Source organism: Oryzias latipes, chromosome 11 (genome assembly GCF_002234675.1).
Source record: "Oryzias latipes chromosome 11, ASM223467v1".
In the NCBI taxonomy this organism is placed as follows: Eukaryota; Metazoa; Chordata; class Actinopteri; order Beloniformes; family Adrianichthyidae; genus Oryzias; species Oryzias latipes.
Window position 1 is genome coordinate 9,262,430 of NC_019869.2, and position 23,755 is coordinate 9,286,184.

Sequence of the window (23,755 nt, forward strand, 5' to 3'; positions counted from 1 at the left end):
GTGTTATTGTTCAGTTTGTGCGTTTTTAAAAGCTAGTTTAAGTTGTTGTTTTTTCGTTTTGTTGTTGTTGTTTCTTTTCTGCACCCTTCTCTCAGGATCAGTGGGACCTTCTGCACCCCTCTGCTCCCAGAACTAGTCTAGCGTGGGCATCGACGTGTGTTTACGTTTTAAAAATGGACGAGCAAAACGAATGTGAGGAAGAAAACCCACCAGTTGATATTCCTGACACGCCCTGACCACGGAGGCCGTCCACGCGAGGAGGGGGAGGAGGAGGAGGAGGATCAGGCGAACGTGGAGCGAAGACAAATCGGAGAAAGTGTCAGAGAAACAACAGGGTTCAGCCGTGCAGAGCTTTCTTTTGGTGGGGATGACAGAGACGACACGAGGATGTAGAGCACCTGCGGTGAGCAGCGAGTTGCGGGATTCGTGGCTTTGATTCCGGTTTAGATGCGTGAGCAGCTCCGCGCCAGTGATGAGGGCGCTGCTTTTGTGGATTCTGACAGCAGCTGGGATTCAACAGGTGAGCAGTGAGGAGACGTTTTTCTGTCTTTTGACGTGCAGGTTAATTGTTGTTGTTTTTTAACATTAGATGATGTTATTACAAAATAAAAGCCTTTTTTTCCTGTGATAAAATAAAAAAAAAAATAATGCAACAATATTATGAATCAGTGACTTAAATATAACGTTTTCTTCCTATGTTGAAACAATTGTGTAACTTTAGTTAGAAATTTAGTGTAACATGCCCAAACACATCCAGTAAAAAGTGAACACAATTGACAACATTTTTTTACACCTCCAATGTAATTTCAGGCTGTCATCTGAAATTTGTTTGAGGTCAGAGCCACCTTGTGGTGGGTTGGGGAAGTGCATCCTAAGCGTCTAAAAATCTGTTCAGCTTTTACTGGATTGTTTTTATTTATTTATTTATTTGTTATTGTTTTGTATAACAATATTTGCATATTTAATATTTGAATTTTAAAAAGCTATCAAAAACATCAATAATATATAAATATGTATCTATACATACATATATCAAACTTAGCATATATAGTCATGTAATGATTGGAAAACAGACATTTACATGGAAGTATTTCCATTATATATACTCTTAGTCATAAATAGACCTATTAGCTCTTATGCATACAGAACATGACATATGGGAACCATTAAATATTAATTTTGTCAAAAGGAGATTAATTTATTGCTTGAATAATAACAACAAAAATAATACATTTATTTAAGCACTTATTCAGTTTTAACAGTTACAATCATTTGTACAATAAAAACACAACCTTAATAGGTTTAAAAAATTATCTTTATGTATTTTAACTCTTTAAATCAACTTAGTTTCATGTTATCCCTTTAGTCTTGTGTGAATTTACTGACACAGTGAAAATATTTCTTAGTTACCAATATAAACAAAGACACTGCAACTATATGATTAACCTGGAGACACCTGAATTTATTTCCAACTATGAAAATTACTTATGTTTTTGTTTTACATAGATGCTAAATTAAGGTATGTTTGTAGCAAAGTGGTTTGATCCATATTTACATCAATAGTCTTCTGGGGGTTCAGCCCTGGTTCAGTTTTTGTTAACTGCATGGGACACCGCCTCTCCTGTAAGATCTGCTGTGTCAAGTTTTGCAAACCCGAGGATTTAAGTAGATCAGAAGTTAGCTTGTAAGGTTTTTCTCAGGCAGCATGATTTTGGAGAGGTGACTCAGTGGCTCGGCTGTGATTGAAACACATTTGACAACATTAACTTTGGACAACACTCAGGATTCTTCTCGGGGTTACTCTAATTTCACGGAAGTTCCAGAAAATGACTCGGGACTCTCAGAGCTTAACATGGTTACGATTTCTCACAATTTTATTGCTGATAAGGGCTTCATGCTAGTGTGCGTTCATGCGTAACCTTTACGGAGCTAAAGCTTCCTGTTGCTGTAAGTTTACAGGTCAAGCTATAAATGGTGTAGTTTCTTGTTCAAGCACTGATGAAATCATGAAAAAAAAGTTTTTGTTGGTGTTGTTTTTTTTGTTTTTGTTTTTAATAATGACATTCCAGGTCAGAGTTACTAATAAGAAATCAAGATTATAATGGAACAGGTGAACAGACCTTCTCCAATCATCTTTTCATCTTTAGTTAAAGCATTACCAGTTTTCTTTTAATTAGGATTTTGCTGTTTTTAGCCAAAATTCAAAAAAACCTTTGTTGTTTTCTGGAACATAGCTCCTGTGGAGCTGCAAAAGGTTATCAGAAAATCATCTCTTAGTTGTGGGTGGGACCGTTGGCGCAGAGCAAGTCCGGCCCCACTTCCCTTCCCCGTTGCTGAGTGCTTTCTGTTTACCCACTAGCTTACAGCCCCTCACACCCCCACCCTAACATTAGTGGACCAACAAAATATGGCGAAGGATTTTGGAGCTATCCAGCTGTTCTTGTAATTTTTCTTTATATATGTGCTTCAGCATCAGAAAAATCCCACAAAAACATGTTTAAGACACCAAAACATAATTTGTTATCAGAGTGGATGTTTAATGTTTTTCTTAAGGAAAAGGTAAAGCAGCAAAAAAAAAAAAAAAACTTCATTGTCCCTCATATATCAACTTTCAGATGTTGAAATCTTTTTTAATAGATTTGTTTTACTCAGTTCTTCTTCTCTCCTCAGGCCTACGCCCTGAATTCCACTGCAATGCCCCTCTCCACAGCCTTCACCCCACCACCCACAGACGCTTATAACCGCACACAGTACTGTAAGTGGCCCTGTGAGTGTCCAGAGGTCCCTCCCAAGTGTCCACCAGGCGTGAGCCTCCTCACAGATGGCTGCGAGTGCTGCAAGGCCTGCGCCCGACAGGTAGGCGAGGTCTGCAATGAGGCCGACACCTGCGACTACCACAAGGGGCTGTACTGTGACTACAGCTCAGACAAGCCGAGGTACGAAAAGGGAGTGTGTGCATGTAAGTGTCACTCATCCAAACAAAACACCTGCTTTTGCACAACAGAATTATAGATTTGCTAAACTGATGATATTGGGGTGTGTCATCGACTGAATATAGTGGAAGTGATTCGATCAGACCTGAGGTCTGGGTTCAAACATTTCTTGTTAAAATCATGTAAAAACAGCAAAATCAAATTATAAAACTAAGTGTGAATTTGCAAAAAAAAAAAAAAAGTGTTTTAATTTTTTGAAAACTGATGTGATTTGATTAAAGCAAATAGTATGTTTTAAGAGTTGGTCCAAAGCAAATTGGACATATTTGATCAGTATCAATATAGAATATTATATTAAATTATCTATTACATAATAAGCAATAGAATATAAAAGAGTATGTTAAAAGTTAAAGTAAGGGCGCAAGTAAGTAATACGCAAAGTACAAAGTACAGTAGTAAGTTGTTAATGATAAAGACCTACTAGAGTCTTTAAGATGTCCTTTCCACCATTTTTCAAATAAACTATACAAGCTGAACTTTGTTTTTCCTCGTTTTTAGTAAAACTATATTTCTAGTTTGTAATTTTTTTTTTCATTCTGCTTTTGACTAGCATCTGCTCTTGGTTATTTGCTTTTTATATTTTTTTCCACTTTTAGTAAAAATACACCAACCTTTTTGTGAATTAACCAAACATTAATGCTTAAATTGATTTTAAAAAATGTAATCTAACTTCAAATTTTAAGGCTGATTAATTAAATTAAAACAATATTTTGGTATGGTAATTTTCAAAGTAATTTTTTTAGCCACTGACATTGAATGAGTCATTTAAAAATGCATTTGAAAAAGAGCTTCTTTGTGACATAGAAATTACACTGGGCGGGTCACAAGCTCCCTGCTCTGCTCCATTCCGATACATCCACTTACAGAAAATAGATCTGTGTACGTCTTATTTTTCCTCGTCTGAGCTGGAATCTGGATCTAAACTGTACGGCTGGGTAGCTCCACTATTGCTCGCCATCACACCCCCAACCTAACATTGTCAGTTGCACTGACAATGTTAGGTTGGGGGTGTGAGGGCCTGAAAGCTAGTGGGAGAGCCTGTAACCAAAGGGATGACAGGAAGTGGGGCGGGGTTTGCTGTGCACCAACAGTTCCGCACAAAACTCAAAGTTAAATTTCTAATGAACTCCTGCTGCTCTGCAGAAACTATGTCCTAGAAAACAACACTTTTTTTTTTTTTTTTTTACTAAAAACAGCATAATCTAAAATAGAAGACCACTGGGAACACTTTTACTATAGATTAAAAGATAATCAGTGTGGGTTTTTAAACATTTATATTAGCTTTGCCATCCATCTACCCTACACCAGCTACTATTGGGTGAAGGCGAAGTAAACCCTGAACAGTTCACTACTCCATTGCTGGATCATTTTGGCATTGTATTCATGTTAATTATTTTCTATGACCAAACCCAAATCCTAATCCTGATTGAGTTTGTCATGTGATCTTTACTTTTTGTCAAAACATCATTACACATCTCAGTTGGATCAACAGTACAACAAGGAACAAGGAAAGTCCTTTTAGAAGTTTTTAGTATTAACATTTTTTATTGTTATTTTGAGAAAAACAAACAGAAAAAACAAAAAAAAAACATAAAATAAATAAATGAATAAAATAAAAACAAGAACATTTCCAGCACAACAAAGTCACAGCACGGAGGCAACACATCAGCTAGTTACATACAACTAGTACATTACATAGATTATGTCATGGTGAACCTAGTCATCATTAGTTCAATCAGAGGACAACATTTGGACTGCCTTTATAAAGAATGTTGACTAGATCACCAGGAAGATGATCAAGCCTCCATAATTTATAAAAAGCATCAGAGTTGCCCTTTAAGAGGGCACTGAGGCGTTCCATAGGAAGAACTTTGAATGCGTCTCTGTACCACTGTGTGACAGAAGGAGGTTGTTCCTGAATCCACTGCAGCAGTATGCATCGTCTCGCCAGGTGTAAAAACTTCTGTAATAAAACCTTCTCCTGACCAGATAGAGGTGGTCTCTCCACTGACACGCCAAGAAGAAATAACGCCGGGTTCAGAAGAATTGTTTTGTGAAAAATACAACTGACTTCGGTTACAATATTTTTCCAGAATCTAATGATCAAAGGACATTGCCAGATGCAAATCAAATCAAATCAAATCAACCTTTATTTATATAGCACTTTTTCGACAACAGATGTCACTCAAAGTGCTGATGCAGTGATAGTATGTTCCTAAACCAGTTTCACATTTTATACAAAGAGGGGAACATTGAGGATTAAATCTATGCAGAAGCTGTGGAGTGTATTGAAGTCTGTGCAGAATTCTATATTGATTTTCTCTAAGTCTGTTGCAGGTGAATACTGTCTTGGCAGATACAAAAGCTTAAGACCATGTTTTACTACTGAGCTCCACTCCCAAATCCTGGCTCCAAAGAATCCTAGTTCCTCCAGTTGAGAGGGAGAAGTTTTTAGCTAAACCGCAAAAAGTAACCTTCATGATTGTTGTTTATGTTGCTTTACAATTTCAGTTCTACTGCTTTTAATAGCTGCCATATTTATTCCCCAATTCATCAACTTGTTGATCACCTCTGTCAGATATGGTGGGAACAGGCTGTGAGCACAATGGTGTGATCTACCGTAATGGGCAGAGCTTCCAGCCCAGCTGCAAATACCAGTGCGTGTGCGTGAACGGTGCCATTGGCTGCGTGGCGCTGTGCTCCGAGTCCCAGCCTCCTCGAGTGTGGTGCCAAAACCCACGGCGCATCAAAGTCCGGGGGCAGTGCTGCGAAAAGTGGATCTGTGACGAGCCCAGAAGGGGGCGCAAGGCCGCACCGCGACATGCAGTGGAGGGTAAACACACATTTTTATACCTCTGTAAGGTCTTTAGACAGCTAGATTAAAAACAGGAACTTGGAGATGTCACAATTAAAGTCAAGTAGAGCTTGATTTATTGCTTGAAAAGGAGTGGGAAGAAGCAAGCAATAAAAAAATCGACATAGAATTTGTAGAGGAGCTGTCTGGGTAACATCTAATGACCAGCTGTGTGAGATGTAATGCAAACAAAGAAAAGGTACATGACATCATGAGAGAGAGAAAAATCTTAACTTTTCAAAACTTTCAACGGTTCTTCCCAGAAGTCTGTAGTTTCATCTGCAGTTGCCAGATGCAGTTTCATCTCTAGAGGTGAAGCCGAAGCAGCTGGGTTTGATTGATGTCCTGGCAAAAGTAGCTGTGTGAGGTCGTTTTCCTCCAGCAGCATTATGAAGTGTGTGTGTGCGCACAGTGGCAGACAGATCCTTTTCCGTGGAAGCCCTGACACTGTTTTTGAGCCACATCCAGTTTCCAGTCATTTAGTGCACCATTGCCGTGGCAACAGGACAGACAGGACATCGCTGTGTTGCATAAGGATCCAGACTGAGGAGCACACATAGTTTAATGGTTTGGATTGGAAACAGATGAAGGGCAAAAGGTCAGTGTTTTTCTATCAATTGGAAATGTAGGAGCAATGGAAATGAGACAAAGGAAAACCAAGACAGGAGAGTTTAAGAAAAAGAAAAATTATTTCAATTGATATGATTTCAATGAACTTATTTGTATAAAAGGTGCAGAAAATACGTTTTTGTTCAATGACAAAGATTCACTTCAATTATTTTTTATGTAAACTGGTTGGCAATAACAGAGGGCAAATGTTATGGTAGATCTTCTCCAGGTTTACACACACTGTTGCTGCTATTTTGGTCCATCCCTCCATGCAGATCTTCTCAAGAGCTGTGATGTTTTGTGGCTGTTGTTGGGCAACTCAGACTTTAAACTCCCTTACATAAGTTGTTTTTTTTTCAGGACAGGTCAACCGTCATCCTCTAGAGCCACCATTCTTTCTGTTTTTCAAATCTTCCTGGACTCTTTGATGCTGACTATCTAAATTATGTGTGTTCAGTCATTCAGGATCTGGAATCATTTAAGTCAGTAATCAGCAGTAAGCTGGTCATGGAGAACTGGAAACAGGCAAAGTAATGGCTCCTGATGGATTGGGGTTTAGAAACTGGCTTGGTCAGTCAAGAACCTTGAAATCATTTTTAACTCTTGAACTATCTTAGATGACCCCACCCTTACATTGACGTGTTCTCCCTACCATGACAAAGGTGGATAAAGGTGGAAAGATTTCATGTAATCCATGGACACCAGTGAAGATCACAAATCATTGAAGAAAAAAGGTTCAGCGCACTGTCTAGTGGGTCTAGATGACCCAACTCCCAATGTTAAAGTGCCTAGGATAGCACAAGGGTTAAGTAGCAACTCTTTCGTTGCCCTGGTGATGTGTTTGGGATCACTGTCATGCGGGAAGATCCAGCCTAATTTCACCCTCAATGCTTTCCCTGATGGGAGGAGGCTTTTGAACAAAATCTATCCATAGATGGCCCTATTTATCCTTTCCAAACATAGGTCAGTCCCCTGTCCCTTTTTAACGCTTGTGCTATCTTAGATGACCCCACCCTGACATTGACGCGTTCTCCCTACCATGACAAAGGTGGAAAGATTTCATGTAATCCATGGACACAAGTGAAGATCACAAATCATTGAAGAAAAAAGGTTCAGTGCACTGTTTAGTGGGTCTAGATGACCCAACTCCCAATGTGATCTTCACTGGTGTCCATGGATTACATGAAATCCTCTCCACCTTTGTCATGGTAGGGAGAACATGTCAATGCAAGGGTGGGGTTATTTTGACCCCACAAGATAGCACAAGAGCTAAGTTATTTAGTCTTACTAACAATAATAACAATAGCAATTTCTCCATTTGCACTGATTCAGCTCTGCCAGCCAAGAACAGGAGCTGGGACAATAACTGCATCTCCCAGACTACCTCATGGAGCCCCTGCTCTAAGACCTGCGGCCGCGGCCTCTCTTTGAGGATCTCCAACGCCAACGACCAGTGCCAGATGGTCAAGGAGTCTCGCCTCTGCAACCTGCGGCCATGTGAGGTTGACATCACCAATCACATCAAGGTATTTGCATGGTCTATACAAACGAAGTCTCAGTAATTCCTCCCAGATGGAAACAGCTTTCTTTCTTTAGCCGGGAAAAAAATGCTTGAACATCTACAGAGAAGACCAACCCCTGAACCTTACGCTCTCCGGCTGCACCAGCAAGAAGCAATATAGGCCCAAATACTGCGGCGTCTGCACGGATGAACGATGCTGCATCCCTTACAAATCCAAAACCATCGATGTGGAGTTCGAGTGTCCCAATGGGGCTGGATTCACGTGGAAGATGATGTGGATCCAGGCCTGTTTTTGCAACCTAAGCTGCAGAAATCCCAACGACATCTTTGCTGAGCTGGAGAATTACTACGGTTACCCAGAGGTTATAGACTAACGAGAAGTCAAATTGTGCCGTTTTCTATTTGGTTTGACATTTTTCCTATTGGAAAAACATGTAAATATGAAACGAATGTCTCCAAAATGAATGAATGAGGCATAAGATTATAACTGCCTCATGAAAAAAAAATTAAATGTTTGTGTCTAAACTAATTTTTTCAGGCATCTTGTTTTGCTTTTTAATACCAAAAGGTCACTTTTGCTGCATTTCCAAACTTCCCAGATGATGCTGCTTGACATTTTTACCAAAATATCAGATTTTTGTAAACAAGTATGCAATAATCACAGCATATGAATCTGTTACAGGTTTTTATTGTTTTATTTTTAAATAAATACAAATGTATGCCTTTTTTATGCATTTCTACACTATTAGATGGTTTGTGCATTGCATCTTTACAAAGCTGTGAGTCTTCTATAAAAGTAGAACGTTGCTGTAGTGCAATTAAAATAGTGGAGTAAAATATGTCCGGTTACGTTCTAGGGCTAATCCTCATGTTAGCATGTGGACTTCCTGTCTCTTTACTCACCCCACAAATCCACAACCATAAAGGAGCGTCACATTTTGAAAAGTGAACAATTCCATGGCACTTTTTTTTTGTTCCATTTCACTTCATTGCAATGGGAAAAAACAAACAACTGAAGCTTTACCAAGATTTATCAATAAAACATAACATGCAAAAGCTTTGAATTTATCTTGGGGCATAATCAGATTAATTAAAGCATATATCAACTGTGGAATGTTATTTTTAAATTGATCACTTGTCTCCCCGACATCTTTGTTTTACATCACTGTTGAAAAATGAGAATATAAAATGATAATTGGCAAAAAAACAAAAAAAAAAATTAATTTTGAGTATTTACAGGATTTTTTTTATTATTCTGTCACTTAATTTGCAAAGTTCCAGAAAAATTGTCAAGCTACATAGCCATGTGTAGTTATTCCATTCATCTGCTTCCCTATCCCATCACCCTGAATCTACAAGTCAGCTCCCAAACACATTTATGATACAGAAAAGAAAAAGTTCAAATGATCTGACAATTACAGTAAGGGAAATAAGACATTTACAGAGATTAAAGAAAGCTGTCTCAATAAGAGTGGATAAAGAAAAATAGAATGAGAAAATGCTGAAATGATTCTCTATACATGAGATACATACGATGATGAACTATAAGCCACAGCTTTCTTGAACATTCTCCACATCAGTGTCCTGAACGGCTGCATTGCCTCTAATTGCACTCGAGCTTTAAGAAACAGACGTTTGAACCCCTGAACGAACAACGTCAACCCTAACCCATGTCAAGACGGGCTTTTAAGGGAATCCCAGCTGAGCTGAGAGGTCACCAGGGATTGTGCGCTATTGGTATTTCCGACTGTCTAATCTAAAGTGTTTCTATGTGTGTGTGAGTGAATTAGAGGCAGCGCAGGACAAATGAAAGGACCTCAAGTAGTTCTTCTGTCGGGCGAGCGGCGGATCACTTAACAGGACACTTCAGTGGACTTAGGCACTGCCTGGTCCATGTTGTTGGTGGCCGTGCCGTCAGCAGAGCCGTCGGCGTGAGCGCGGGCGTCAGCCGTGTGGCTGCGGCTGCGGTTGCCCTCATTGGTGTGCGAGCGGGAGCGGTTTCCCTCGTGGGTGTGGGAACGCGAGCGGTTGCCCTCGAAAGAAGTGATGCTGGAGCCAGAGGCGGTACGAGAGCGAGCCAGGCGGGTCATGCTGGCAGAAGGCACTGAGGGAAGGGGGACAATTCAATCAACTTCCAGCAGCAGTGAGTGAAAGCAACAGATTACTTTTTGTATTGACTGGATTATTTTTTACCAACCGTTTTTAAACACATATTGTGCCGCTGCAACAACTAGCTCATCTTGCATTTTGAAATTACTTCAACCACATTATTTAAAGACCCACTATGAAGAAATGAGTGTTTTTCGTGCTTTTTCACATGTTCTTAATAGATGGAGGACAGGTGGAAATAAAATTGGAATCTGGATCTAAACTGTACGGCTGGATAGCTCCAATATGGCGGAAATGCACCTGTAATGTTTGGCTGGGGATGTGTGGGGCTGTAAGCTAGTGGGAGAGTGTGTAAACGGATGGGTGATATGAAGCAGGGGTGGGCTTTTTTTGGCACAGAATTTTTGATGAACTACTGATGCTCTGCAGAAATTATGTCTTAGGAAACAAGTTGTTTTTTTTTTTATTTGGCTAAAAATTTGCATAATCGCAAGTAAAAAAAAAGGACAATTGGCCTGCATAGTAAAGTTTCTATTCCCACCACAGGGTGGCAGAACACTATTAGAATCAAGTTAATATTGCATTAGGTTATTTGAAGTTCATAGTGCTTTGGAAATCTTGCAAAATTTGGAATAAAAAAACCAAACTTTTTTTGAGTACTTACTGTATCCCATGCCCTGAATGAAGTACTTGAAGGCTTCTGTCAGTTTGCCAGGCTGCACAGAGAATAGAACAGATGCAATCAGACTTCTGTTAAACGGATTTCCTTACCATTTTTTTTTTAACATCGATGTTCCTTTTCTCATCCTGCAAACAGCTTACTACCTAGATGCAACAGCTGCTATGAGCAGGTGCTTCTCAGGATTACAACCTGATGACTGTGGCCCACGTCTGTTTCTACTTAATGCTCTTAAGTGCCACCTTCTTACGCTATTCACACTTCCAACCTGAATAACTGTCCCGATTATCAGGCTGCATCAAGGCCACCCTGCAGAATTAATGTCACAGTCTCAGATATACACACCTGGTCGACTTGGGGCATGCCACCGCAATCAGCCATCTGGAGACATAAAAAACAGGGCACAGAAGTTAACTATTGCCGTTGCCACAGTAACAGAGACATGGCATTGTTCTGCATGTAAAATGCACCACTTGAACGCCTTGTCCTTGCCGAGCAAAGATCTGTGCATATAAACTGAGGAGTTAAAGACAACTAATACTTCCCCTCTGCCGGACAAAAAAGTTTGCAAAAAAGTGGGACAGTTGGTGAACATTACACAGACGCTGGTTAATAAGTCACCAGGTAAATGCTGAACTGCTGGAAACTTATCAGTTCAAGAGTTTCCATCAAGGCCATTTCGTTTAAAAGGAGAGTGCGGGTAGGATCTGCAGGGTTGTGTGGGGGACTCACCTTAAGCAGAGTGGCCTTTGTTGGGTCCAGCTTGGTGTTGCACTCGACCTGTGGGTAAATAATTAAAACTAACTTTAGTAAATTATTTAGTAAAATGTCAAACTAGTGGTTAAAATTCATAAACACTTCCAAGAATGTTGTAAGAATTAAAGTTTCTCCAAAATGTCAAAAAAAACAACAACAAATTTTTGTTTTTTCCTTGCTAATGCATTTGAAACGCTTGCTTTTTTGCATGTAATCTTGCTTATTTCCCAGGCTTTAACACAGAAGACTCGTGCATGGAAAGCAGTGCAACTTAACCCTACACAACCAGTTGTATCATACTTGAGAAATACATTTTTGAGACCCCCATCCTATTCTGTGATCCAAACTTTCCTTAAAAAGCCATTGTAATGGACTTGGTCCATGATTTCTGCCCTGTACTTCATCCTCATTCCACTAGGGGCAGTAGAAGGGCTTTTCTGATGATTTCACAATGGCTGCTTCCATTAAATCTCAAAATCACTTTTGGCAGGAAAGGTTTAGCAAATTTTACACATTTTATGGTGAAAATAACACAATTATTGTTCATTTTTAAATGACCATTTACTGGATTAAGAAAAAGTCCAAATTTGTTGACAATAATTATTTATAATAGATACGCCCTGTTAAAAATGTGTGGATCAAATTTGAAATAGTAGGTAAATAAGGTGTTTCCTGAATACTCATAATATTTTAAACTAACGTTGTGAGCAAAAACATACAAACGTATAACAATTGATACAATCTATATGTCACTAACAAAATGATATTGCATTTTTTGTCAAAGAGTTTAAAAATCATCTTGATTCCAAAAGAAAAAAAAAATTTTGACAATTATTTAATGTATTGGGCTTTACAAGGTTAAAGGGAGGGTATGTGGTGGTAATAGCTTTAGAAGGTTTCAGTAGCTGTTTTAAACACATGGACTCACCACAGCATCCACTGCTGGAGAACTATCACCAACCACCAGCAGAGAAGGACACCTAAATGCAAAAAAAAAACCACAAAAATAACAATCAGTTGCTGATCCATCAGTAGACATTCTGTATTTTGTTTCAGAGCGAGGTGGGAGGAACTTACTTCAGGGTTCTTACATTGCTTCCAGGAACAGGCCGCTCAATTTCCAGATCTCTCCGGCTGAAAAGACAATTCCATCAGCATGAACTAACAATCTAATAAAGTTGTAGTGTTTTTTTTGTGCAACACTCACCTTTCATAGGCCTTAACAAAAAGATGCAGGTTAAACTGGTTCATATCGATGATATGGTTGCGATATCTCGCGATTAAATCAGGGTTGTGATTGATCTCCTCCTGCAGATACAGAAAACAAAAAAGTATAAAAACCAGAAATGTTCACCTTTTAGACTTCATAAACCTGCCGAAATTATACCTTTCCAAATAGGTGAGTGATCACCAAGTCAGTCATGGCATTGGTCCAGCCGCTGATCTAAAGTTAAACAAGTTCGATTTAGTCTCAGATTTGCGAGTGAGCTCAAAGAAAAGAATGGTTTTCCTGTCAAGAATGATACATATGGGGCCGAGCTGCTAAAATGAGCATGAAAAGTTCACCTTGTGTGCAGCCCAGTCCATCCATCCTTCAGCACAAGGGTTAATGTTGATTAACACCAGGCCTTCCACCATGCTTGGAGAGTTCAGCTAAAAATTAAAAATAAAACTATAAAAATGGAGTTCAGTACAATTTAACAAGTCTAGAAAATAAAAACCTAGATATGCACCCAAAAAAAGGGTCAAACAGAGAGGAATTCTGTGGCATGACCACTAATGTTTTCTTTTTCTTTTGTCAAACAAATTACTTTTTTTTTCTCCAGCTTAGAAGTTTTGCACAAACCATTGTGCAGTCCCTGTCGTTCCATAACTGCAGTCTTTCTAAAATTAAAATAAATTCAAAAAAGGCGGATAAAGAAAAATGTTTTTCCACTTCCTGATATTTTTCAAAATAAATTTCTTAAGAAATACTGATGTTTAAAAGGAGATTTGTTTTCTCACAGGTGTTCAGCTGAAACACAAGGAGAGCTGAAGGGAAAACTTCCTTCATCAAGGAGTTAAAAGTTGAACCAACAATGTGAGACTTCCTATTGAGAACCGTGTTGATCTGCTACATTCTTCAGGCCTTTATGGCTCAGCAGGCTCCAGCAATAAGCACGATTTTGTTGCCAAAATAAGCCAACCATTTTAGCTGGTACTGCTAATCCAGGATTGATGAAAACTGGTAATTAAGTGGGATCGATAGAGCTAGGTGTCGGCTTACAGCAAATCTGGCCAGGATGTAGGCTCCGGCTCCAATTCCCATTCCAACCACACTCTTCAGTCTGCAGGCCAGAAAGAGCAGGGGAGGCTGTTAAATTAACCAGCTAGAAGAGATCCTATGAATTACGGAAGGTGGTTAACAAGAAAACTAAAACTCAACGTACCCAAAGTGCTTCAGCACCAGCGGGAGAGTCTCGGATAACTGGTCCATTGATGGATACTCATATCTGAAAGAATTCAAAGTTAAAAACATTTTTGTGGGCCAGGCTTCATCAAAGACATATTGTTCTTTATCACAGTTTCCTTTATGATGCTATGGGCGCATAACCACAGGACAAAGTCCCATCATCAGAGCATAAGATTAGGCTGCCTGAGATAACACCTGCCCCAGCAACACACTTGTTAAATTGGGTTGTGCCAAGTACATCCGCAGTGATCGTTTGACCCCACTGCTTGTTCACAGGTGGATGCTGTGTTTTAGCTGAACTCACCCCGTGGAGAAAGTGTTTGCCCCTTCGTGTTGCCCCGGTGCATCAACATGACACACTGCAAAGTGCTGCATGATTTCTGACATATCTTCATGGTTGAAGAGCGAATCCCAACAGGTTTTATCTACAAGGAGATCAAAGAAAGGAAAGCCTTTAGCTACACTGCTCACTGTCAAACTTTGGTTTCTTATAAGACATTAATCATGCTTGTGAACTTGGTGTCGTTTTTTGGAGTATAAGTCGTGTGTTTTTTATGCATAATTTGGCCTGACTTATAATCAGGTGGGACTTGTATGCGATTTAAAAATAGTAAAAAGGCTCGTGTTCGTTCATTTTCCTCTAACAGTTGCTAGAGTGCACTGTCGGTGTGGGCTTCAGTATTTGCTACTGTAAGTAATGCAGAAGAAGAAGCGCTACGTTCACACCGACCATGTGATGTGCATTCTTGAACGTGCGTTTAGCCCAAAGTGTTCACAGCAGAGAAGGGCTTCTTCTTCCTTTTCTAATGTTGATCAGCGCATGTCCGCCACCTACAGTTGTTAGGGCGAATCCGAAATCTACCCCTACTCGTTCGGCTTCTCCCTACCCCTCCAATTGTAAGGGCATTTGGAGGGATAGGGATGTTTTAGCATGACTTTTCAAAGTTACAAAACTGATGTTGTGCATTTTCTGAGCGCTAGCCACACTGCACTAACATGGATAACCAGTCACTATTGATGACGTCATCGCGTGGGAGTGAGGTCTGGATTAGATGACCCCTTTTTTCTATAACTTGGATTGAATGGCTGAATATACGGTTAGGGAGAAGCTGTAGGGGAAGAATTTGGATTCGACCGTAGAGTCTTGGTGTGAAATGTCAAAGTGGATCAAATCTGTTGAATCTTGCTCCAGCCTCATTCTTTCACAGCTCTATTTCGATATATAAAAGACTTTGTGTCATATAATGCCAACTGGGTACAAACCACAATTATGAATTCCTCCATGATCAATTTTCCAACGGTCGGCACTTCGGTGAATTATAAGAACGCCATCCATCCACTTGTAACTACCAAATCCGAGTCCCTAGTTTAACTTTTAATCAGTTGATGCAGGATTTGTATGTAGAGTCCAAAAAGGGTCGTAGAGGCTTGCGTAGCAATGCGAGAACATGTTAAGTTTGATCGCGGAAGCCCGCAACACACAGCTACACAGACTTTTCTTTGAAAGTTGTCACTTGAATGAGCGTTGCCGATGGGAACGTAGCTTTATGCCAGGCTTGGCAGAATTGTTCCACAGCAACACAGAGGATGAGGAATTCAATAGATTTAGTGGTTTAAAGTGACGGAGATCAGTTGATCTGTTAGCATGTTCTCTATGTTTTGGTTGTCTAAAGAGTTGTTTGTATGTTGTGCTAATAAACACAAATCCTTCCATGTTTATTAAATTAAATACTTTTAAACAGTAGTAAAGCGTGCAGATATTCAATCTATTCGTTTTATTTATTCTGTTATCGTGATGTCTTTCAAAATAAAAATGTCCATTCTTGTTCACATATTTTGTTCAATGGATTTCTCCTAAAAGTGTGACTTATACTCCAGAGCGACTTATTGTCCAAAACAATACGGTGGCTAGATTTTCAGTTACAGCCCTTCTAAGGTTGTCCTACCACTTATTACAGGTGCTTAAAACTGTGCAGGCTGTAGATACAACCGATGTTTGACGCCGATGGCACCAGACGAGGGAGTTAAGACTTACGGTTAAGTCCAATGTCATGGTAGGTGAGGATGACCGGCCTCTCCGATTTGGGAACCCCCTTCATTGTGCAGTGAATTCTCCCATAAGGAGTCTCCACATCATGCTCCTGTAGGTTATAAAGAAGAAGAAAAAAAAATTTAAATCCTAAAGAAGAAAATCTAAACTACAGTTTTGCTAGAACTTGCGTTTAAGAAGACATTGCATCCAAACGTCAGAATATAAATCTACTTTTTTTCCACCATCAAGAAATCCAACTTTCTACAGAAGCTGCAGTTCAGAAAAATCATCATAACACGTAAATAAATCCAATAATTTACTCACGCTGACTTCAATCTCAGCTACAATCATTTCCACGTCAGAATCCTCCAGAACCATGTTTGCAGGAGAGAAGCTAGGCACCACTCACTACTGAAAACTGTCCGACTTGTAGAACCGAGGCTCTGTAAGGCTTTGTAATTATGCAGCTCTGTGGCGAGAGCTGCATTTTATACCCCCCATGCTTACTGGACGACTTAAGCCCTCCAGACTCCCATGGTGCCTTGCAGGCCGTTCAAAACAAGCTAATTCTAGATGAATACATCCTTAAATTGGATCAGCCGGTGTCAAGCAGGGAGGCATCAGCTACTGGATTGACGTGATGAGCACAGGCGCATGCTCACAGAAGAGCAACACTGGAGCCATTATTTAGCAACAGGAAGGAAAGACCCGACTGAAAAATCAAATGCAGACCACCATGGCAGAATCAAGTTATTTTTCACCAAATTAAAAAATACATACTTCTTTAAAAATGATTTGGTGGAAGGAAACTCTTCTATTAACACACTTTGCAGGACACACTCAGGCACGTACACCACGCACGACAGATAATCTCACAACGTGTGCGTCTATACGTTCATGCCCATTAATGATGCTGGGAGCAGCAAAACACCTCAGAAATTTACCAAATAACCACATTTTGTCAACTTTAAATCTTGTTCTGGAGAAGCTCAAATTTCTGCAACCAAATAGTATCAATGCAGGCCAGTAAGGGGATTTTACACCCCCCCCCCCCCCCCCCCCCCCCCTTTCAGGGCCTCCCTGGGAAGGTTGGCCTATTTTGGTCAGGTGTCGAGGGTCAAGCTGGAGTCGCCAAGAATGTGATGACTGCGCGTTCAGCTGATGAAACAAGGACCAAAGAAAAGGTCCCTTCTAATTCTGGAGAAAAGACCAACTATGACCAGGATTAGGTCATGCCTGACGCTCACCTGCAGGCGGATTGTACATTAATCCATAAGAATCCGGGGACTTCAATCAATTTTCACAAAGCTTTTTTTGCAAACATCCCCACTGCAGTAGAGGTGCAAACTGTAGTTGGAACAAACTAAAAAAAAAAGAAACCACCAGCCAGAGCAGATGACCTGTGACCTCTCAGACTTATAGCCCGAAGCAACACAAAAACAACAACTAGGAAAATTCTCTTTTACCTTTTCAGATTAGGACATCATCTCCATACCCACCTTAAACACAATTAGATTCTGCAGCGCAAGTGGGGCGTTAGTGGGGGAGCGTCTTTAAAGAAAATGTATTACAAAACGAGTTCTAGGAATCAACTAAATGTACCCTCATTTCTGCCCTAAAGACAAAACGTACTCCAGATGAATCCAAAGCAGTGAGAGAATTCTGTTTGCCAAACTGGTGACAAGATGATTAAATGAGAAAAATCTATACTATCACATAAAAGCACGGCGAGTGGAGCTTTGTGGTTTTGAAAGCATACCTTGACAACAAGCTGCTGCACAGCTTCTCTCAGGCCCTAAATGGAGAAAACAAAAGTGATGAAAGCAGAAATAAAATCCGATAACATACAACCAATCAATATTTTAAAGACCCATTTTGATGAAAATGATGTTTTTGGTGTTTTTAACATGTTGTTTGGGCATTTTTCTAATGAGAGAGGAAATATATAAAGAAAATTAAGCTTAAAATTGCATTTCTGGGCATTTCTTTATTCGAAATGATCATATTTGCTACAAAAAAAATACACTGGGTGGGCACCAAGCTCCATCTTCTGAGGTCTCAGCAATGGGGAGGGGAAGGGGGGGTGGGGTTGCTCTGTGCCAACAGTCCCACCCACAAGTCAGAGGTGAATTTCTAATGAAGTCCTGCCCCTCTGCAAATAACTATGCCCTTTAAAACAACACAGATTTTTGATTTGAGCAAGAAATGGCATCATTATAAAAGATCAATCAAAAGACAATCAGAGTGGGACTTTAATGACCTAATGCTGTCATTAAGTTTACCAGTAATAATTGTAACTGAACAAGTTAGGCCAAATAATCAGACTGTAGATTAAAATTTTTTTTTTCTTTTACAGAAAGCAATTCTTTGATGACTCCTAAAATGTTACAGAAAAACTGTGTGCAGCAGATTGACCACGCCCACAATGACCAGTAGTGTGCAGAGTGCATCTAAAAATATTAGTATGCAAAGACAAGCAAGCCAATTCTTTGTGCTTAACTGTTTTCTGAGGCACAAACGTGTTGTTGTTTTCCAAAAAAGTGCTCCAACTTACTGGAAGTTCCCTGTCGACCAGCAGGGGTTTGGACTCGACAACCTGGATATCGTCCATTTTCAGTGAGCTTCAGAGCCTGGGAGTGAAAGAGAGAACAGTTTAACCTAAAGGTCAGGAAATAAAGCTGAATTTTAAAACAAAGCAGGATAAAAAAAAATGGGTTATTGAAATCAATTAAATATTAAGCTTTAAAGACAAGAACTTAAGTGACTTTTAATTTTTTCTTCTTCTCAGATTTCCAACTTCACAGTTAAACCGATAAAAAAGAACCCAAAAACTCTCTCATTTTGATCCTGTGGGAGTTTTCCACAGACGTGCAAAGACTTGTTGAAATCTGTGACAACACAGACTCATAGCTACATCCCTGAAGCGCCCCCATAAGGAGAGAAGATACAAAACCTGCCAGAGAGGGTGCAACCCCCCCCCCCCCACCCACCCACCCACCCACCACACACACACACACACACACACACTAACACACAGGGAAGCAGTTAGGAAAATTGGAAACCTAACCCAAGGCTCTCCAACTCCTCTGGGAAAAACATTATCTTTCACTGCCTTAAAGACCATAATCAGACAATATAACGGAATCTAATCAGAACAGAAAAGAATATGCTGAGGCCTGCACAATAAATCACAAATGTATCGTTGTCGCGATATCAATCTGTGGAATATGCATATCGCAAAAGCCTGCGAAAATTGCAATTAATGGTTACCTTAAATGTGCAAAAACTGGCAGCTTGAAGTATTTAGCTAATCAAATAAATCCCTTTATGCATTTGACCAATTGGATAGAGCCTTTTTGTGTTAGATGTTCACCTCTTAAGTAGGGGAAGGTTATATGGAGGGTAATTTAAGTTATGTTGACTCTTATTTAAATTAAACTGTTGTAGTGAATTGGAAAAGATGTTTTGGCTGTTTTGCTATTTGCTCATGTATCGCCAGTTTTATCATCATCACAATACTGATCATTAGTTTTCCTCATATCGTGCAGCCCTAATGCTGAGTAACACAAACAAATGCCCATCTCTGAACATCACTCTGCTGAGGAAGACCTTGAAGATGGTGACTGGGAATGCTAATCAAATTAGCCAGTTAAGAGAGCCTCTTTGTTTGCTGCCATAGTGGCCCCAAAGCCAGAAGCTTGACCTCCTCTCTCTGCAGCTGAAGAGGAGATTGACCAAAACACACATCAGTATACACAGGGAGCAGCCAACGCCATGGTTCCCAGTAAAACATCCCAGCTTCTTATTCAGATGCTGCTTTCCTCCCTTTTTCCAATGTCTTGATTTCTGCCTGGGTGCCATCGCCATGTTTGTATTTCCAAGGTAACACAATGTCTTCGGCGCCATCGTTGGATCCCTCATCAGTCTCTGTCCGCCTCAAAATGGCTTAGAGCTTACCAGAGCAGGAAGTCATTCATGAAAGGCCAAATCCAGTTGTCTGGCCAAATATGCCATCATCAACACACACAAACACACTTCTCTGATGGAGTCCAGCACCAGCTAGATCTGACAACGGGGGCAGAGGAAGAGGAGTACAACGGCTTCATTTGTCCACACAAAAGCAAGGTCACTGTGAAGCTACGGACACACACCGCGCATGTGACGCACCGGTGTCCACACTGGACAAGCAGGGAGGGGCTTCTTCTTTTTCTACTGCTTACTAGCACATGCCCGCCGCCACCTACTGTTGGAAGAGGCTTGATGCAGAAATGTCAAAGAATCTGGTTCATCTTGCTCAAGGCCTTTCCTCTCTCAGTTCTATTGCAATTTATGAGACACTTGGTGTCCTATAATTCCAGCCGGGCACAAACAAGAAATATTCATTTCTCCTTCATGATCTATTTTGAAACAGTTGTCACGTATGGATGGCGTGACAACTGTGACAACATCCATACTGACTATGGTCACGTATGGATGGCGTCCATCCATACGTGACCAAATCCAAGTCCCTGATCGGTCAAAGTTCAACATGGTTTAACTTTGCAGTGGTTTTGTACGCAGAGCCCAAAAAAAACGTCTTAAAAATGTGAATAGATACACACAAACGCTGGATTTTTGCATGCAGAAACCCAAAACACCTGTTTATATAGACCTTTTATTAGAAGACAAATGCAGGGGTTTTGTTTAAAGGCATCAGAGATGAAGCCCCCACACTTAACCACGTTTACAGTCAAGTAAGACCTTCCAAAGTTTCAGATTTGGCGAGTCAGCAGGTATTGCCTTGCTCTGCGCTGTTGTTGCCACCTGTAAGCACATTGGCAGATGACTCAGATGTAGGTCACCTGTTGTTTACACCCTACTGCTCGCTGTGCTGAGCTTGTGTTTCACCTGGCTGTGAGGAAAACAGAAATGGGGCGTTAAGACTTTCAAACCCACTAAACTTCAGGCTGATGCAGCAGACAACAAAAAGCTGAACGGCAGAATCTAAAAGTCACCAATATTGTCAAGTTTCTGCAGGGTATCATGTGTCCCTGCTGCAGCAAGGAATTTCCTTTCAACTTTCTTCAGTGATCGCAGAGGTCACTGACAACAGGCGGATATTGTTCATAAGCAAGTCAAAGAAGGTCTTTCATGCTGATCTCTTATTGGAACTTGGGGGTGGAGATTCTTTTCAAGGGGAAAAAAAATAAAAAAGTTACTGAAACAGCTTTGTTCCAGCAGAAGTGATACTATGTTGTGCAATCATAAACAAGGAAAGAACCAGAAAGCTTGTTTGAGATGATCTGCAATGGGGTGTCAAATGCAAATAGCAAGAGCGTGAATTACATTTTAAAAAGTAACCCGACTTGTGCAAGTTTTTTGAAATTTTAGTTTTACTGCCTAGAAAAAAAAAAGATGAGGAAAACACTGTCATTTTTGAGGCTGCATACCACATTACAGATAGTTTTCCAGTGCTAATCCAGATAGATGTCATGGTGACTATGCATAATCCTTGTCGTTACAAAACTACACGAGCTCAAACTGTTAGCTGGAACATGAGCATATGCAGATTAAATTTAAGACAATTGCCGGGAGTACGAAGCCCGGCCCTGGTTCTCTGATTTGCAACCCCACAGCCTTGCTGCATCCATCTGCAGAAACAATGATTGCTTCTCTAATCTTTAGAAACTCGTTTAATCTGTCAAATCCCTGGTTCTGAAATAACAGCACAGTAGCCCGCTGGATTAAGCTGCCAAAGACCTACATTTTCATGCAAAATATAGATATATCTGCATATATGTATACATTTATGTTTGTGGCTCTTTGCTCCATCAGTATGTAAGGGGAGGGTTAAGGAGGCCACAAGGGGCTGCAGAAACAAAATAAATGTGGAAATGTGGGGGGGATCATGCATGCTTACTCAAGCAGCAGCTGTTGTTTATTGTGACATGAATCTTCCTGAGTCACTACAACACACTGTGATCAGCTTGTTAAATAACATGAAATCCAAATGGAAACATGAAATGCTGAGTAAAACTACTTTTTTATTAAAAAAATAAAATTAAATTAAAAAAGACTAATGTTTTTATTGTGAATATATCATGTGGAAAATTTTGGAAAATAATTTGGAATTTTCAGGAACATTTCCAGACCATATCAGAGATGTAAAAGTTTTTTTCTCCAACACGTGTAGTAGAGTCCCTCTGCAGCATATTTGCGCACCTTCGCTCCGGAAAGGCTGCGCATTGCTGTTTTTGACATGCATTTCCTAAATCCTCTGCAAAAGCATGCAATTGCTACAAATCAAATCAGTTTTAAATAGAAATGAGTAGGTAAAAAAAAAGGTTTTTTCACCTATAATTTGAATTTTTTGGGGGCATTTTAAATACCTAACTCCTCCCTAATAACAACGTGCTGGAACATGCTGCGCGGAAAGGAGAGAAAAACAAATAGAAATAAGTTGATTTTAGGCCAAATACTCACCTTTGGTCTTCGACTGCTGCTTGTCTTGAGTTCTACACGCTTTAAAAACCTTACAGCTCTTTTTAATCAGTCTAAGCTTTTCTGTGAAAAGTCTGCAGAGACAGATCTCTTTGTTTATCATGCGTTGCGCCAGGCGGATGTGTGAGGGAACTTTATAAAGGCTGGGAGGGGGCAGCCCGGCCCCCTTTGCGCCTCTGCCCTCACCATTGGACGACAGCAGCTGCGCATCGCTGCGTTTTCCAGAGGTTTCATGAAGGGAAAGAGGGAAATCAGCACGTCCACACTTTCAAGACACAAAACAAAAAACTTTTGACAACAGGAAGCTTTTTTTTTAAAGAAATTTGCATCAAGGTTCACTGGTATCTATTTCCGATGTTCTATTTACTCTAAATATTTGACAAATATATTCTTTAATAAATTCATGGGCTATGTCCCGCACGCGCAAATTCTATTTATGATTAAGATAAATTATTGTCATCTTTTACATGTGTATGTGGAGGTTTTATGGATGTGCATCTTCTTTTCCCATGAAATCATTCCTTTGGAAAAAGTAGTAGTACTGTTGAAGTTAATTTGCATACTTGAGTACAGGTACTGCAAGTATACCATGTACGTGTAGTGTAAGAAGTATAATAACTGAATACTTCTTCGGACTACATTCTAATATTTTGAATTTACAATATATAAATAGTATATAAAAAGGAAACGTTAAGTATATTAGTATATAAGTAAATTTGATATCACTTAGCAAAAAGTAGTACTTTTTAAGTTTATTTTAAATATACTTGAGTATTAGTATAGCAGGTATACTACAGACCATGTACATAGTGTAGCTTCCTACAGTAAATATACTAACTGAATACTTCTCAAGACTAAGATGGAACATTTTTGTGTTTAGAAAATACAGATACTATATAAAAGTAAACTTCATGAATACTGCCTCACTTTTAGTATAGACTAAGTATTCTTGTAGTACATTTTTGCAAATGGATGACTAATTATACTAAGTTTGATATCTCTTAGGAAAAAGTAGTAAACTTTAAGATAATTTTAAGTATACTTCAGTTTAAGTATAGCAAGTATACTATAGATCATGTCTGTGTAGTGTAAACTAACTGATTACTTCTTCAGAATAAATTGGAACATTTTAAGTTTACAACACATAGATAGAATTTAAAAGTAAAGGTCACTTTAAGCTATAGTACTGTGATGTAGAACACCAAAAAAATACTTTCTACTAAGGGATATTTATGTATAGATATAAATGTCTTTGTTTTGTCCTCTTTA

General features: G+C 39.6%; 2 protein-coding genes across 3 annotated transcripts; one reads left to right on the forward strand and one right to left on the reverse strand.

Moving 5' to 3' along the window:
• The first annotated feature begins 282 nt into the window (after nt 1-282).
• wisp1 (WNT1 inducible signaling pathway protein 1) lies at nt 283-9,185 on the forward strand. Its single transcript, XM_004073810.4, has 5 exons — nt 283-520; nt 2,671-2,959; nt 5,572-5,826; nt 7,789-7,982; nt 8,053-9,185. Exons 1-5 carry the CDS (start codon nt 473-475, stop codon nt 8,350-8,352), a joined length of 1,086 nt encoding a protein of 361 aa, XP_004073858.1. The 5' UTR covers nt 283-472; the 3' UTR covers nt 8,353-9,185.
• Nucleotides 8,649-22,616, reverse strand: LOC101170853 (protein NDRG1). 2 transcript variants are annotated; one of them, XM_004073808.3, is made up of 16 exons: nt 22,469-22,616; nt 18,561-18,636; nt 17,766-17,801; nt 16,010-16,115; nt 14,279-14,399; nt 13,952-14,014; nt 13,789-13,849; nt 13,089-13,175; nt 12,910-12,966; nt 12,730-12,830; nt 12,600-12,656; nt 12,451-12,502; nt 11,499-11,546; nt 11,112-11,147; nt 10,752-10,803; nt 8,649-10,082 (listed from the first exon to the last, which is right to left on the reverse strand). In XM_004073808.3, the coding sequence occupies exons 2-16, from the start codon at nt 18,615-18,617 to the stop codon at nt 9,832-9,834; spliced, it is 1,185 nt and encodes a 394-aa protein (XP_004073856.1). In that variant the 5' UTR covers nt 18,618-18,636; nt 22,469-22,616; the 3' UTR covers nt 8,649-9,831. The 2 variants fall into 2 exon arrangements, with proteins under 2 accessions (XP_004073856.1, XP_004073857.1); XM_004073809.4 differs by lacking the exons at nt 17,766-17,801; nt 18,561-18,636; nt 22,469-22,616 and adding an exon at nt 16,331-16,488 and having other exon boundaries at nt 9,747-10,082.
• Nucleotides 22,617-23,755: the final 1,139 nt, after the last annotated feature.